The 17,176-nt window shown below is 39.6% G+C and overlaps 1 protein-coding gene across 2 annotated transcripts in view; it reads left to right on the forward strand.

Moving 5' to 3' along the window:
- Nucleotides 1–17,176, forward strand: part of ARHGEF3 (Rho guanine nucleotide exchange factor 3) — a 104,943-nt gene that overhangs the window by 4,627 nt on the left and 83,140 nt on the right. For both annotated transcript variants that reach the window (XM_018915044.3, XM_050979286.1), the window contains exon 2: nt 6,996–7,091. In XM_018915044.3, the coding sequence (XP_018770589.3) occupies nt 6,996–7,091 (96 nt within the window). The remainder of the gene's footprint in view (nt 1–6,995; nt 7,092–17,176) is intronic.

Raw genomic sequence — 17,176 nt, forward strand, 5'->3', positions numbered from 1 at the left:
TTCTGAGTCTGCCTTTACCATGAACAAGGTTTCATTTCAGTGCTAGTTTCAGAAAATGCCTTTTATTTTTGTTTAGTAAGTTGTTACTTAAATTGACTTAGCTTTGTATAGCCCTTTTAATATTCTTCACAGAAACAGCAAAGAAGATACTTCTGGAAGTAGTTTTTCTCTAGATAAAATCTAGATTTAAAAAAACCACAGGAAATAAAAACCAACTTTGTGTTTTATTGTTGCGACTTTTGAATAGAAACTTAGTCCTTGCTTTCAAATACAGAAGTTGGAGGAGGATAGAGTTAAATAAATCTCAAATTGCTGGTTGTATGAGTCACTAAATTGAGAACATAAATACTCATATTCTTTGGAAAGGACCTCTCAACATTGTTTTCCTGCATAGTGTCAACTGCAAAACACAATACAATATGTTTAGCTTAAAAGTAGTTGTATTTGCATTTGAAATCATAGTTTATGATAAAAGTCAGATAATGCTAGCCTTTGGTCAGTTTCCCATGCAAAAGGTTAAGTCTCCAGTGGAAGCTGCATTGTCATACTGATGTGTTTTGTTTGCTTGCTTTGCTGAAAAGAAATAAAAGCTTGGAGAGGGGTAAAGGGTAGAGCAATGGGCAGTGCTGGAGAAATCTCCCTGCAGGCTGATAGAAGTGATGGGTTGTTTTGTTTGCTGCCTGGTGCTGAAGCCAGAGACTTGAAATAGGAACATCTGGATCTTTTAGTCCAGAGAGAAACAGATTTGTTATAGGAGAAGTATGTAATTTCAACATCAGTGGCAAAAAAATTCTTGATACCTGTGTGTTGAATAGAGTATGGTACTTAGTGTTCTCTGTATTCTGCTTCAACAGAATATTTCATTTTGTGTGTGTATCCTTCTGCATTTTAAACCTTCTCTTTAAAAGGCATTGTTGAAGTCTTTGCAAGTGTTTTATAAAGTTCAATTTTGTTCTAATCAGATGAGTGGTTTGGTTGCATGTTTTAAGATACCAGAATCCTGAAGCCTTAAATTTTTTTGAATTGGTATGGCAATCAACTGCTGTGCCTAAAAGGACAACACAGCTCACAAAAATTCCCTACTGTGCCCTCCACTGCTGAAGTTTGACTTGAAACCACTGGCAACTCCTGATAACTGCAGGTTGGAGAGTGTGCATGAGTCCTTGCTCCTCTGTTCATGGCAGTGATGGACCGTATTATTTAATATGCTGATGTATGCAAGACTGACTAAACCAGCATTCTCAATTATTTCTTGTTCTTTTTTATCATAATTCTGTAAGCTGTCTGAGATGTAACTCTGTCCTCTCTTTGATGCTGGGAAACATCTCCAGGGGCTTTCATTGATGGCAGTGTTAGCTGGATTACAATGTTATTGGTTGCCTTCCAGTTGTTTTGGTATTTTTAAGGGAAAAGAGCTAAGGCTTAGTTGGCCAAAGGTCTGGGTCTGTTGAGAGTGTTGTCTCATATTTGTTTGTATTTCTCCAGCATGGAGCACTCTTTCATGTCAGTGCTATGGCTTCAGCCTGGATTGAACTTCTATTTATTTATTAGTTGTCTTTTACCTTTTAATGTGCTTTGTGCTGAGAATAAGTACAACATTTATGCTCTCTCAAAGCTAAACATTGTCTTCTCTTTATGCTGGATGGACTGTCTTGCTGTCTGTAGCAACTCTGTGTCTATGGGGGAGGGAGCCAAACTCAACACTTGTTGTGAAGCAGGATCATTGCGTTACTTCAAAGCTGCTTCTCCATCACCTTGAAGAGTTCTGACAGATTCACCAAAATGTGCAGCATCTGTGGTTCTCTCAAGTGCTGCCTCCAAATGTGTTCATATATATCCTTCTGTAAAGTACCTGTATAAAATTTAACTGCACTTCTGAAGAGGACAGAAGGCATATATTTTTACTAGGTTGCCTTCAGAACAAGAATAAAACCTCTCAAAAATAGGTATTTGAAAAGGTCTTCCAAAGAGGAGGTGCATAGAGCATCAGGTGCATTTTTAAAGACTCCAAGAGGAGTAGGTAATAATATGCCACATGTGTTCATTGAGGTCAAAACTTGAAATAACCATGGTGTGTGTGGAACCAAGTTTATGGTATGCTGTATGGGTGACTTGGGTTGAAGTGGTCAGACAAAGTGGAATTCTCAGCACTGGCTCCTACTTTGAAATATTCAAGAGCTTCTTGAGTTTTCACCTGATTTCACTGAAGTGGTGCCGTAGTGGCATAAAAATGTCTTGCAGCTCCCGTATCTGAGAGTCTTAGGAAAACAATTTGAAGAAAATATTGTTTTTAGAATTTGTTGTTATGCAGTTAAATAGTGAAGTTTGGTTTAAAGTTTAAGTGTGCCCTTTAGCAATCTGTTTGCCTAAGGCGGCGGCTGTCTGGGAGCTGAGTGCTTTCCAGATGGGAGATACTTGTGTTTGCCGACTCTGGGTGTGGAAAGATGGCTTTTCAGGAAGCAATGCTAGGGTAAACGTGATCATTCACTAGAAACAGCAGATTTCAGGCCGTTGGTGAGGAAATAGGAATGGCCTCTTTAGAGATGTTACACTAAACCTGCTAACTGGTAACCAGCTCTTCAGGCTGTGTCAGCATAAAGACATTTGCTTCAGAGAGTGATGGTGGGTAACACTAACACGTCTTTTTCCTTGTAGTAGATGCTCATTTTTGCCCAGTACATCGTGCTGCTACTGCCTTCTTTTTCATTAAGAAGAATAATAGTTGCTGCATTGAGGATTCTTAGAGTTCAGAAAAGATTTTTTTTCCTCATGGTTTTCCTATCGACTAAGTATAACAAGATACTATTTCAACAATGCAAAGCATTTTAGTGAGGGTGAGGAACTGTGGGAACATGTTTCATCAGAAGATATTATTTTTGCTTTAACTGTAGTGAACAGCTGTTGAATGATATGTTACTTTTTAACTATGGCTACTGTGAATATCTTGTCTAGAGATACAAATAGGGTGTGGAGGCAAAACATATTTTTAGCCAGAGGATCAAAGTGTATCTACACTTAGTAACACAAGGGAGGTGGAGGGGGGGGAAAGGTGAAGGAGAAAATGGGCTTTGTATAGGGAATCAGTTTTAACAAGATTCAAGACTGGCTAATACTTGCCCCATTTGTCCAGATCTCAGTCAGGTTTGAGCCTGTGCGATGTTGTGACTTCAATAGTTTTCTTGAACCTTCTCATGTTTTTCTGTTCAAGAGATCCTGCAGTGCTATTCTGTGCAGTTGGTCAGGGGCTTCAGTGCTGTGCTGCACTAGAGCATTTGTCCCAGCTTTGTTTTTGTCACCTTAAGGGCAATTGCAGAACTCCCAAAATTAAATACAGGTGAATAAAATATACTTAAATATAACACACTTGTCAGTATTTGAGCTAGTGGCTTACCACTGCTAGGCTTTTCTCTGCCATTATGTGATGTAACAATGTAAGACAGGTGGGCTGATAAGGCTTCAGATAAACAGAGTTAATACTTTAAATGGAAGCATAGAAGAGATAACATAAGAGAATTTTAGGGTTCATGTTTCCCTCTGGGGACTCTAGTGCTAAGCAACCCATACTTGGTCATAGAAGAATAAGTATCCTGAGTTTCAGATGTCTCATCAAAACTAGCAAGGATGTTTCTTCAAGTTTCCTCAGTAAGACAGAGAGAGTAGTGGTAAACTTTGTTGCTATAAATAAACTCTCTGGCTTTGTTTTGCTGTGTGTTTGTTCTGCAGTTGCGTTTTGCCCACTTCCTGCTGTTACAGCGCAGCACCTAATCCAAGAGTGTGTCCCTTATCTGGAACAGGCAAGGTTCAGTGTGCAGGGGCTGAGGAACAGAATGTGTCTGAGCAGCCTCTTAAATGAATATTCATTGACTTGTCTTGGCATCTGCTTTCAAGTTATTACGAGGGAAGATGATAGATTTATTTTCCTCCTTCAAGTTTCATCATGAACCTTGCCTGTGCTGTAGAGTTCAAGTCCAAACAGGAGTTGGATGGTGATACAGAAAGAGGCACCTGTGAACAGTGTATTTTTTTCTGAACATAGTTCTTTTGCTTCTTGAGTTGAATTTCATTTTCTAAGATGTTTTTGTAAGTGGAAGCTGATTTCTGAGGATAGTGGTAGTATTCTGATTGTGTGCATATAGATATTTTTAAACATATACAAAATTTTCCTTTGCTAGTTTTAGCTTGCATTTTGCATGGGTCACTTTGAATATGAACAATATTTTTCAGAGACTATAAGCCTTACAATTTTCTTTTCACAAAAAAAAAAATCAGTTTTATTTTAGACCTACTGAAGCAGTATGTGTTCACTGGAAATATGTCCATAAAACATTCTTAATGCTTGAAAAAATATATTCCCCTTGTACATATTTAAGGGGTTTTTTTAATTAAAAAAAAGTTTATTCTCAAGAAAGGGTCTTAAGGGAACTCTGTGGCACACAAGTAAGGAGAGAATCTACAGGCTGACAATCTTTCTCTGAAATGACTTTCAAGTAAGAGAAGTAGTGGTAATACTTGGTATCCCTGGCTTTGTAAAATTTTAACAGATACCAGTTTTCTGTTTGCCATTTATAAATTAGAATACCTTTGGTGTTTTGACAAGGCCATAAAACTTGTCAGTATTGTGAGGATCAGCTGTTTAATTACATGTTGCTCCTGAACAGGGACCTGTGCAGACCTGTTGAGAAGAATAGTGTAACAAATGTGTGTCCCCAAAGCTTGTCTGACTCCCTGCTATCCTAACTCCCAAGTGTGGCTGAGGAGAGCTGCTGGGTGGCAATCGTGAGGTGGCCTCCAAGCCCTGGCAGTGCCTCCATCTCCACAGCCAGTAACCAAGGAGTGTGGAAGAAGCTCTTGTGGACAGCTGATACAGACAAAAGTCACTCAAGGTGCACAGTGTGCTGCTGTTATTCTCAGATATCAGCCTGGGAATGTGGGGAGTTGGGGAGTTTGACAAGATGTATTCCTCTCTCTATTACTTTTGGTGATTTTCTTTTGCAAGGCATCTCACAACATAAATTAGGTTAATGCCATATTTGATTTATTTTCTGTTAGATCTATATCAATCTTTATCATCAATTGTTCATAGAAAAGAATGGCACAGTTACTTTAATCACTTCTGGCCTCTGCTTTTGCTGTAGTTTGAGTGTGGAAGCCTCAGTGCAGAGATAAGTATGGAGTATTGGCTTGGATATTTCCAAGGGTGGGGAGGAGAGTCCTGAGCTAGTACTGCTCTAGTACCAGCTCACTAGAACACAGTGGAAGTTGTAACCTTTTTTTCTGGAATGGCAACCTTGTGGTTTTGTACTCTGAATCTTTGACCTTCCAACTCTGAGAGTTAATGGACTCCTTGTAACCTTGCCTTTGACCTTTGATCTTATTGGTACAGGTGCCTGCAAGAGGAGGTAAAAACTCTTATTGCCATAACTTGTGTGATTATTGAAGAATCTGGGCTTTCCCCGGGTTAGAAAATTGCTGCTTCAAAAAGGGGAACTCTGCAGAAGATGTTAAGTATGGACTCTTCCAATATTGCTTTAACATGTATTTAAGAAAAACTCTTTTCTTCCTGTGCTATTATAGACTAGAGAGGCAGGTAATAATTTTGTTTTCAACAGGTATTGCTGCTTGAGCCACTTTTAGAAAGAAAGGGGGTTTTTGTGTGCATTTAGTTGGTGGAGTTTTTGTATTGGTGATTTTTTTCTTTGTGGCATTTTCATTTATTTTCTCTTAATTTCTTCTAAAATGATCCACTTGAGAATCAGGAGTAAATTTGAGGTCAAGTACTGATCCAAAAAGAGGTTAGATGGCTGAGTCTCTGTTCCTGCCCTCAGAGAGGGGCTTTGCCAGGGCTGTTTATCCACTCCTGCATGGGCAGACTTTTGAAACCAGGATGGGCAGTCTCTTCAGAGCATTTAGTTTGTGCAGGTTGGCCTTATCTACCTGCCAGTGATCGGGTGTGTGCCCTGTGCTCAGCTTTTCATGCTGTCCCTGAAGTCTGTCAAGTCAGATTTCGACCCAGGTTTCACAAAGGTTAAACCAGCTTTTTAACTGTTCTTTGTACCTACTTGAAAAGAGTAAGGGATTATTATCTTGACAAGCACAGCTTATTTTCTGGTTATATACTAGTAGGTTTTAATTCATGAACAGTTGAGCCTGATTTCTTTTAATCAATTAGTTCTTTTGCTGATCATTATACAAACTAGGTGTCAAATCAAGTTGAACAAGATGACTGATAGCTAAAAATATCCTCACCCCCCTTAAAAGATAGTGGGAGTGGGTAGGGAAGCTATAGGACTCAAAAGTTTCAGGTTAACATTGTGGATCCTGTTACTAAAAAATGACTAGTGTTTCGTGGTGGAATTAACTTGCATTAATGTAGAGTCTTCATTTGTTCTTGCCATGCAAGTCATTTACTGGAAACTTATTTGACCATATAGACCTTTTGTAGGTGGTGTAACTTGGGAATGGCTGTTGCAAATGGAATATGCCTGTGCTGTTTTAGAGAGGGACTTCAGCCATGAATGGTTGTTTTCTGCCAAGTGGCAAAGTATGATCTTAAGTTATTAAAATATGCTGAAAAGCTTCTGTAAGTCTTTACATGTTGGAAATGGAAGTCTTCTCCCCCGTGTTGTGTGTGTGGATCATTGCACAGCAGTGCTGGCTGTGGCTGCTGCTCTGAATTAGCAGAGCTGCCATGATGCACAGCCCTGGTTACAGGCTTGCTGACATCAACTCTCTTGGCATGTGTTCAGAAAAGTAAACAGAAGACAATCAGTGTTGGATTTGGCATAACTAGCAAGTCCATAAAACTGCCAAATCCTTCCCAGTGTATTCATCCAATTAATGACATTGATGTAGGACATTTACTTAAATGAGTAAAACATACTGTATTTGGTTTTTAAAAGTTCTTGTATTAAAATTTCCGTTTTCTACTTAATTAGTAACCACAATCTTTACTTAAATAGTATTTTTTCTTGTTTTCTGATGTTGTTCTTTTGTAGAAAAAAAATGAATTCTGAAAGCTCAGCCCTTACCATGAGTAGCCCTGCTGTAATAAACCAGTGTGCCAGAGGAGGAATGGAGCAAGAAAAAATTTGGTAAGTGTTACCTCTAATTTTCTAAGATGTTAGTAGGCAGCAATATTGGGAGATGTAGTTTGAAAATTAAGTAAAATAATTATTTGTTTTAACTGATGCATTAAGTCTGCATTATTTAACAACAGAGAAGGAAAAATGGAAATTTTTTATTTTGCTTTTGAGGTTTTAGCAGATGACATGATACAGGGTGTCATGGGGGATGGGCTGTGGAAAAACTCCTGTTCATTTCAGCAGAGCAGCAGTTGTGCTCAGGGAATCTTTCACATATGGCAAATGTTTTAATCTCCCACTGCTGCTGGGGTGCTGGGCTGTGCTGGTGCCAGGACCTTCAGTGCTCTAAGGCACCCAAGATTCCTGCTCTGGGAGACATTACAAAGTCAATAGTTTCTGCTTTGTGTATAGAAAAAAATTAGTGCTGGAGAAAAAAAGCAATTGCAATGTTAAAGGGTAGACGTGGACAAATGCTTACACTTCCTACCAATTTTTTTGGTGAAAAATGCCACAGACCATGAAATTTCTAGCACCTGGTTTGTTTCCATGAAGGGAACAGGGTGTTGAAAAGGCTTTGAGACTATTCCACCTGGGTTAATGAGCCCTTTTTTGAGAGCCTGCTGCTTTTTACTTGCTGTTGTTTGCTAGGGGTTTTTTACATTATTTATTTACCATGTGGCAAACAACCAGTAAATTCATGACAGGAAGCATGACACCCATATGGACAAAAACCTACCTTCTGTTGTTTTTGTTGTCTGAGAAACACTCTTGAAAAGCTAAAGAATTAAAGAAATATTAGCAAATGAATGTTCTGTTTCCTGTTGCATGCTGTCAGAAAATCAAATAATCTTTTTTTTTGCTTTGGTCTTAATGTAATATTAAACTAACAGCATAATAATACCTCAAAGTAGTTTCTTTTAAATATTTCTTCTGGAACATTCTCAACAAAATCTTTGGATAAAAGGGCAGCATGAGGAAGAACTGTGGGCTTCCCTCCTGACTCACAAATCTACTGAGGGGTGGGAAATTGACACAAACACTTTTTTTTTCATTTGATGTCTATCCTGCTTGTGGTATTGAGCTGGGGACAGTTCTGGTTAATATCTTTATCAATGGATCTGCATGAGGGGATGGACGGCACCCTCAGTGCAGGTTGCACCCCAAGTTAGGTGGGAGTGTTGATCTGCTGGAGGGTAGCAGGGCTCTGCAGAGGGATCTGAACAGGCTGGATCCATGGGCCAAGGCCAGTGGTATGAGGTTCAGCAAGGTAAAGATAGATCCTGCCTTTGGGTCACAACCCCCTGCATCTCCAGGCTGGGGGCAGAGTGGCCAGAAAGCTGCCTGGCAGGAAAAGGTCTGGGGGTGCTGGCTGGCAGCAGCTAAACATGAGCCCAGGTGTGCCCAGGTGGCCAAGAAGGCCGGTGGCAGCCTGGCTGTATCAGCAATAGTGTGGCCAGCAGGACCAGGGCAGTGATTGTCCCCCTGTACTGGGCACTGTTGAGGCCACAGCTCCAATCCTGGGTTCAGTTTGGGCCCCTCACTACACAAAGGCATTGAGGGGCTGGAGTGTGTCCAGAGAAGGGCAAGGGAGCTGGGGAAGGGGCTGGAGCACAAGTCTGATGAGGAGCAGCTGCAGGAATTGAGATTGTTTAACCTGGAGATAAGGAGGCCCAGGGAGGACTTTATCAACAGCAGTGTGGTGCATGTCTGGTTGGGTTTCTAAAATACTATTTTTTATTCTGGGCTTCTGTGAATACTACAGTTGAATGAACATTATTTTTCTCCGCCTTATAAAGTGCAATGGTGCACTGCCTTACTGCATTGTTCTTTTATTGCTGTTTATTCATTGTCTGATTCTTTGAACTTATTTACATTCTGATAGTTCTGGGTTTATTTTCATGAAAATATGAGTATTGGTAAGGACTGGTGTTAGTCATAGAAGATTAGAAATGTCTGTTGTTAAAAGTATACAGTGACAGGATAATATATTCAATTAAGTCAAAAGCATCCACAGAGAAAAGCTCTGAGCAAGACCTTATCTAGCATTTGAACATCACTTAGGATGCATGTAAAAGGCTTTGATGTTGCACAAGGCCTCCTAGAAACAGAGGGGAGGGCAAATAATTGACTGAACCCCAGTTACCTTGTGCAGCCATTTACCAAGTCTGCCATTCTGGTTTATCAGTGTTTTGCATCTGCATCAGGTGCATCTACCTGATGAAAAAATAATTGAATTCTCACTTGCAGTGCTTCACTTGGTTCTGTTGCTTTTTTCCCCTCCCAACGAACATAAACAAGATTACAGCAGCAGAAGAATGCTGGTAGTAGCAGAAGTGTGACTGCTGTGAGTGTCTGATAACTGCAGGGTATTGTGGCACAGTTCATGTGCAAACCAAATTAAGCTGCTCTTGATAAGCAGGAAGGTCAAGGAACTTGGATGGTCATAACATCAATAATATCAGCTGTCTGAGCTGGTGTGGAAGAGTGTTGAACAATCGAGGCTTGAGAGCCTTGAAATTGTAGAAGCTCCTGATTTGGCAGATTCTCAGTGTTTTAATGTTGACAATTGCAAGAAAGGAGCTAAAGATTAGGGAGCAAGTGGGAACTGTGTTAATTCATCCAGGCTTTCTGTGAAAGTAGCTGGCTGGCACATTGTTTTTCAAAACAAATGTGCAGGAGAATTGGAAATTTTCCAGGTGTTGTTATTGTGTGTGGATTTTATAACATGCTTCCTCTAGGCTGGATGAAATTTTACTAGTCACTCCTTCATGATGTTACTTAGGATTAAGTCAGGAAGTATTTAATCCTTTTAAAACTAATAATTGAAATTGGGATTCTCAGTGTCTCATGACAGTTTTGGTGCCTTGGCATTTTATTTCTGTCTCCAAATACTCTGCCATGTTCCTTATGAAGAATGCAGTGTTATGCTATTTCTACAACAGAGTTTTAATCACTTTTAGACAAAATTTCTCTGGAAATTGTCCATGTTATGAATAAATCTATAAATCTTATAAATAACCAAGCAAGCACTCTTATATGTGGACTCTAATGCATTTTGCCTCTGCACTTATGACTTGGGTTAAACTGAGTTTGAGGACAGAAACTTTGTAGCATCTTTCCTTTTTTGTTTTATGCTGTAACAGACAGTTTTTGTTTCAGCTTTCTTTTCTAATCTGAGACTGGTGACTTTGTGGAGAAGGGAAGCTATTGAAACTCCAGTCCATAGAGTGAGAAGGAAGACATGCTTAAATACTGAATATAGATATTGCATAAACTAACTTTAAACACAGCTCCATCATTGCATACGTTGAAAAAGAGCAACTTACTGTCATATCTTAGTGTGCAGATGTCTGGAAACTCTTTGGTATAGAACAAGTAATTATTCTGAAGTATTGTACAACCTGTATTTGAAGCATTTGTTTGGTTTTTTTTTAATAAGTTCATCTTTTCAATAAGGAAAAAGAAATAACAGAATCAACTGAGATGAAAACAATACTTGAACTGACATCCCCGTGACTGAGTAAAAGCAAGAAGGAAACCAATGGTGAGCAGCTGAAAATCTGCATCTTCACTTAATAAGGAACAAAGTAGATACCACATAGATCTTACCTTAATGCCTGTGGTTTTAATCACACAGCCCTTCTTCTCAGTAAGGATCAGAAGGGAGCAGCTAAATTGCTGCCTTCTGTACCTCAGACAGACAAGTGCACAAGCTGACTCGTAGCTGTGTGGGAAGTCAGGTTTCGTGACAATAAATCATCATGGCTCTGTTGCAGCTTTTGCCAGCTGCCAGTTGATGAAGGAAGAATTATGTGTCTGGAATTACAGTAAGAAGAGAAACAAGTTTCACAACTTTCCCTGTTTCTCCTATATCCTTGTTTAATCAGTAGAAATGAGTCATCCTGAAGAACTGAATTAAACTGGGTCTAGTCAAGTGTGGTTTAACTGCAGATGTTTGATTACAAAAGGCCCATGCATGTCCAGGGAATACAAGGTTACAGTCTGTGCAAAAAGGAAGCCCCATAAATTACAGATAAACATTTTAGATAGGTGGGTAAAATTAATTTTATCTGCAAGAGGCCTTGAATTAGTTGCTTTCTAGTATGTCTTATTACAAAGAGAGAAAATGCTTTTCTTGGAAAGCCATAAAATATTCAGGACAGTTAGCATAACAAAACAATCATCACCAACTACTTTTTATAAAGCAGATAAGTTTTTAGTATATGTATGTAAAATCACTTCTATCTTACCTAACTTTCCTAGTTTATTTCAAGTACTTTTCTGCCCATAAAAGGAGCAGTAGAATTGAAAATTGTTACAAGGGAATTGCTTGCATTGGGACTTGCAGCCTGAGACCAGTCCCTTAAAGGAAGTGGATGAAGATCCAGGAGAGTGACGTAGGACATGGAGAAGGTGACTCATGAGGCTCTGTAGCACACTCACAAACAGTGAGAGATGAGGATGTGCTGAAATGGTTAAAGTAAGTGCACTCACCAACTGCTGACTTTGCCTCATGTATACACGAAATGGGCTTTGTAGCTGAAGAAAATATGCCCCAGAGGCAAATACAAGTTTAAACATATGTTTAGTCATTATGTCTTGCAAAACTAAGCGTGGATTGCATTTCCTCATCCTGGATGGGATCAAAAACCTCTTGATTTTGCCTTGAGAAAGAAAAGCACTGGGGCTGCTCTTGGCCCGAGCCCACGAGGTGGCAGCCTTGGTTCGGATGAGGGGCTGTGCCCACTCCCTCCCTGGTTGTTCTCCTTCCCCCTTCCCACCCTGCCCTTGGCTTTTTTTCTGGGATCACATAAGGACATAGCAGCTGAAGTGAGTTACGAATTGCTCGTTCAAAAAACACCTTACTAAGCTAAGGCTACTCCTTGGTGGGTTTTTGCAGGGGTTCACTTTTTGTTTTTGTTTTTGGTGAGAGATCATCACTCACTAGGTTCCTGGATAAAGCTATAACCTGCATCTTGTACATGAGATTACATTGTTTCTAGGTCATACTGCAAATAATTTTTGTTGATAGTGTGTCTCTTAAAACATTTGCTGAATATTTGGTTATGACTCTATTGGGTCCTACCTGCTTTTTTAATGTTATATCTCCATTATAGCTGTTAGCTGAGGGAGGGAGTTGCAACAAACATTTCTGAAATACCTGATTGGTTCCAGTTGAATGTCAAGAAATTTTTATCCAAGTAAAAGGTAATGACATCTTTAGGCTGCCCTCAATGGTATTTTGTTTATGAATGTGTGTTAGTGCATGGGCTGATGACAAGGCTTTTGTACTCTGCCAAATAAGTTGAGTGCTCACAGGGAGTGTATAGAGGGAGTGAAATACATTTCTTTATTAAAGAGCTGCAGAATGTTTTAAAACTGTAACTTTTACTTACTTTGATGTAGGAAAGGAATGTAAAAATCGGTCAGTCCATCTGTTTTTTTTTTTAAAGTATCTTGTTGTGTTCTTCCTTATGGGCTATCTTGGTGAAATCTAAAAAAATAAGTTTAATAGAAAATGTCACTTTGGACTGTGTGAGTAACTCACTTGGCTGGAACAGGAGTCGCTTGTACTGAGAAGCTGAATCTATGTAGCTTCAAATAAGGAACCAGGCTTTCACATTTTGGTATGTGGAATTTTTTAAACTTAATTTCATTTTCCCCTCCTCGTTCCCCCCTCCATTAATTAGAGAAGTGCCTGCTATCAGGGTGATAAATAACAGCTGATTAGGCTTGGATCACCAATGATGGTAACTAATACACTATGGAAGGAGGCCTCACCATCCCTAACTCAGGTTTTGGTCGTTTATAATTTGAAATTATGATTATAGAGGATGAAAACATCTCCTTCAGTACTGTCTTGCAAATATAAATAAATGAGTTTGTGTAGTTTAGAACAAGGATTAAATTTGTCATTAAATTTGGCATCAAAATGGCTCATTTTCTCATTCAGATATGCAGCACCTTGATGTATTTTCTTTTACTTCTCTATTATCTTTGGAAAAAAACCCACAAAAATTGCAGAAATAGTCAAAATTTCTTGTTGAAAAATATGAAACATGCTAACAAGTCAAGTAAAGAAAAACACTGCCATCCTTCCTTCATAGTTGTTATGGCTTAACCCCTAACTAATGGCAATGATAGTGTCACCAAAAGTCAGAAATAAAACTCTCTAGCGCTGTAATTTCAGTATTAGGAAGAGGCATCACTTTTATTTTAGGTGCCACATTTTAGGTGAGGGGGATATTCCTTCCTGACCCACTAGCTAACACACTAGTTTAAATCTGTGTAACTTATACATATTCATTACGTTTCCCAAGACTCATACATACATGCTAAACATTCACACGAATTCTTTGCATATTCAAATCACTTCTTGGAGCTTATTTAGAGTAGGCATGTTTAGGGGGTCTCTGGTGGTCATTTGGGGAACATTCCATTCCTCAAATCATCCTTTTTTGGTCACAGGCCTCCAGAAAAAAGTACCTTTTCTTTGAGTGCACCCCAGCGTGGTCTGGCCGAGACGCAGTTTCTTATCAGCGTTGCTCAGGCCCGCAGCCCTTAAGGCTGCAGGAGCCACTTGCACACATTTATTCAGGACTCAGCACTGTCCTGCTTCAGTTAGCACTAAAAGAATTCAGGAGACTTACAGGCTGTTTGTTACAATTGCAGCTTTTCCCAGCACTAGCAGTAGCTGCAGTAGAAGGGACAGAGAAACAAGCCATGCACAGGAGGGTTGCTCACCAGTCGCTGACTGATGCCCATCCCCATGCAGCCATCGGCCCCCTCCAGCTCCCTCTGCACTGGGCATGGCCTCCTGGCCTGTGGAATGTCCCTGTGGCCAGCTCAGTTGCCCTGACCATTTCCATCCCTTCTTGTGCAGCTCCTCACTGCAGAGCAGGGGACAGTGAGTGTGAATTTCTGCTAATCTTTTTGAAACATCTTGATTCTCTGTATGGGTGAATGTGTCTATATGAATTGTGACTTTTTTTTAATGTAAAAAAACCCCAAACCTCAGTGATCTACCACTGGTAACCATCTGTTTCTTGTATGCTCACCCTACTTCTCTTTCTAAAGGTTCTTGTCCTTGGTCATGATTCCTTTTCACTAAGAAATCCAGAATCTTTTCTTATAAACAGTGTGTTTTATTTTATACATTTTTCAGCATCTATTACAGCTGAGTTTCTAGTTAATACTCTAATACTGGTAGGAAGACACTTCTCATTGCCTCCCTCCCCCCCAAAAAATCCGTTCTTACATAATTTTAGTTAATTCTCTGGCTGTAGAGGGAGCTGGTGGTAAAGTTTTTAAGGAACACAAACGGTATTTCTTTGGTAATATTTACACATTGCAGTATTTGGAAACAGAAGATCAGAAACAAAGGGTGATTTGTAATATGATCTTTCCTTCATGGGGGAAGGAAGGCTGGAGGGTGTGTGAACTGGTTAAATTAACAGTGTTTTCCTGTGGGGCCCTGAAAATTTCAATAGCTTAGTGTTGTAAGAGACAGTGATTTGAATATATATCTTTCAAGCTGAATACATTTGGTCACCTGCAAATCTGTGGGATACAAAATACAGCTTTTCTGTATTAGGTCGTCATTCCATTGCCTTAAAACTACACAAGGAAATTCCTCCTCCTTGTTTCTTTTGATGTGGAAAGAGAAAACCTGTCTGAATAGGAATATTAAGGTAATTATGAACAGAAACTCACTAAAAATATGTGACAAAAAACTACCTGCAAATATTTCAGAATATCCTCTTGTGTTGGTTAGTGTGAAGAACCCATGTTTTTCTTTCCTGACTTTGAACTTAATTATTATAAGAAGCATAAATTAAAAAATAGCCTAACATGTTGGCAGGAATAGAGGTGGTTTGTTGTCATCTTCTGTCAGGCTTTGTACTCAGTGGTGAAGGCCAAGAGCTGACTGTGTTTTATGAGCTGTCTGGTTAGTGATGTCTTCATTTTAAAAAATGGATTCTATAGTTTTTAAAACAGTGACTTCAATTGCTACTATGCTTCTGAGTGTAGAAAAGATTTTGTTTCAAAGACTCATTAATTGCTGCAAACTGCGACAAAAAGGAAGAGCTCTTAGTTTTTTTCTCTTGGGATCTCTCCCCAGCCCCATGCTGTACAGAACAGTAAGATAAATGTGTCTCTCTTTTGTAAGCTATATAATGTGTTTATATTCCACAGATTAAATGCAAGTTGTATGTGACTAGATAGATTAAAAAAAAGGAAACAAGTTGCACTCAATTTTTAAAAAACGGATGTATCTTTGCAATTTCTTTAGATACATTCACATCTGACACTTTGCAATCCATTATTTATTACTACACAGAGCTAGGTCTGGCAGGTTGTACCTGGGCACGCTTCAGCACGTTCCCTCCCTCTCAGATCTGCTGTTCCCTAACTCAGTGCAGGGAGGGGGTCACGCTAAGTCAGCTACAGATCACTAAGGGATTTGTAGCAAAGTGCAGACAGGGAAGGTGTTGATAAGCTTTTATTGTATCTGCCCTGGTATATAGCACCCTCTCTGTCCCATCCATCAGATTTCATAAGTTTGGAGAGTTTTTTCCTTCCTCCGGATATCCTCCTTTATCTAAATTAGCAACTGACACAAAGAGCTCTTTCATCTTCTTCTCCTGTGCTATGTTGACATGGGAGCACTGCATAACAAAACAGAAAATTATGGGAAATATCCACTGATCTCCATACAAATGAAGAAGAAAGCGGAGAGAAAAAATAGGATTTAGAGGGTTAAATTATCATTAACATTGAAATTTATTTGATAATCTGCTGGTTTATTATTCCTGGAATAACAAAATGGGAATAAACTCCTCCAGCTGTTGCCTTCCACTCTGCTGGAATGTGATCTCTTCATTCTCGGTGTGCTGGAGCCGGGGAGCAGCGCTGGGCGTTGCGAGTCGCTGCTGCCCGCGCTGTGGGTGCTCCTCGCCGCGGGGACCGGCCCCCCTCGGGCTGTTTCCTTTAGGAAATGTGTCACGGTTTAATTCCATTTAAGCTATAGCCAGGCTTCTCCCACCTACTGGTCTTTGTCTTTTGTTTTGAAGGATTTATTACAATTACAGTGCTTGGTTTCGTGGTAGTTTTTTAGTGTACTGAGGTATTGAAAAGGTAAATTCTTTAGCATCAGAACCATTTCTGTATTTCCTCTCCAAAGATTGTATGTGTCTGGTTTTGCTCATAGTGTGTACTGTATGGGTAGGGCTGGACTTTTCTGACCAGCAATGTCCTTCAGGTCTGTAGGTGTGTTTTGCTGAGCTTTCTGCTGTCAGGTTGAGCAGGTTTCTTTTGCAAGACAGCTGTGAGATGTCCCCTGACTCTGAACACTTTGGAAAAATCGTATATGCTAATTTTGTAGTGATAAACAGAATAGTGATTTCTTATGTTCCTCTACTAAGGGGTAATTCCATGTAACTGAAGCAGCTGTCTCTGTCTCCCTGAGGAACACAGGCCATGAATGTTCAGCTGTTTGTTTTTCTCATAAAGGTAGGATGGGATCATGATTTTCTCTTACCATGCTCCTGCCTCAGGCCTTTCAGCAGCTGATTTCTATCTAAAGAAACACAAAATTGTCACAAAGGGCAGGTAGGAGGATTGACCAAAGACTCAATGAGAACTGGCAAAAACTGGTTTTGGATTCTGAATCCCTGGTGTCCTTATTTATAGGAAATGGTCTTGAGTTAAATCCCATCAAAGTTCCTGAGTAATATTTCCTTGCCAATTTCAAGTCAAACTGTTTTTATTGGTGATTAAAATACTATTTTTTGTCCAGTCAGGAATCTGTAACTCTCTTAAGATATTGATAGTCTCCAAAGCTGATAATCCATCATGAGGTCACAATTGATTTAGGATTTTGCATGGGTAGGTGAATAGATGAGGATGGTTTGGAGTCTTGTGAAGCAACAAGCTGTGTTTCCCCGGAGAGAATGCTGAGCTGTTTTCTCAGCCTAACCTGACAGTTTAGAAATTGCTCAGGTAAATAACACTGTGACGCTGCAGAGCAAGATTTGGGATCAGTGTGGATGCGAGCTGTCTTGCTTTGTTACAGACTTAGTCAAGAGGAAATT

This window comes from Serinus canaria, chromosome 12 (assembly GCF_022539315.1).
Source record: "Serinus canaria isolate serCan28SL12 chromosome 12, serCan2020, whole genome shotgun sequence".
NCBI classification, from domain to species: domain Eukaryota; kingdom Metazoa; phylum Chordata; class Aves; order Passeriformes; family Fringillidae; genus Serinus; species Serinus canaria.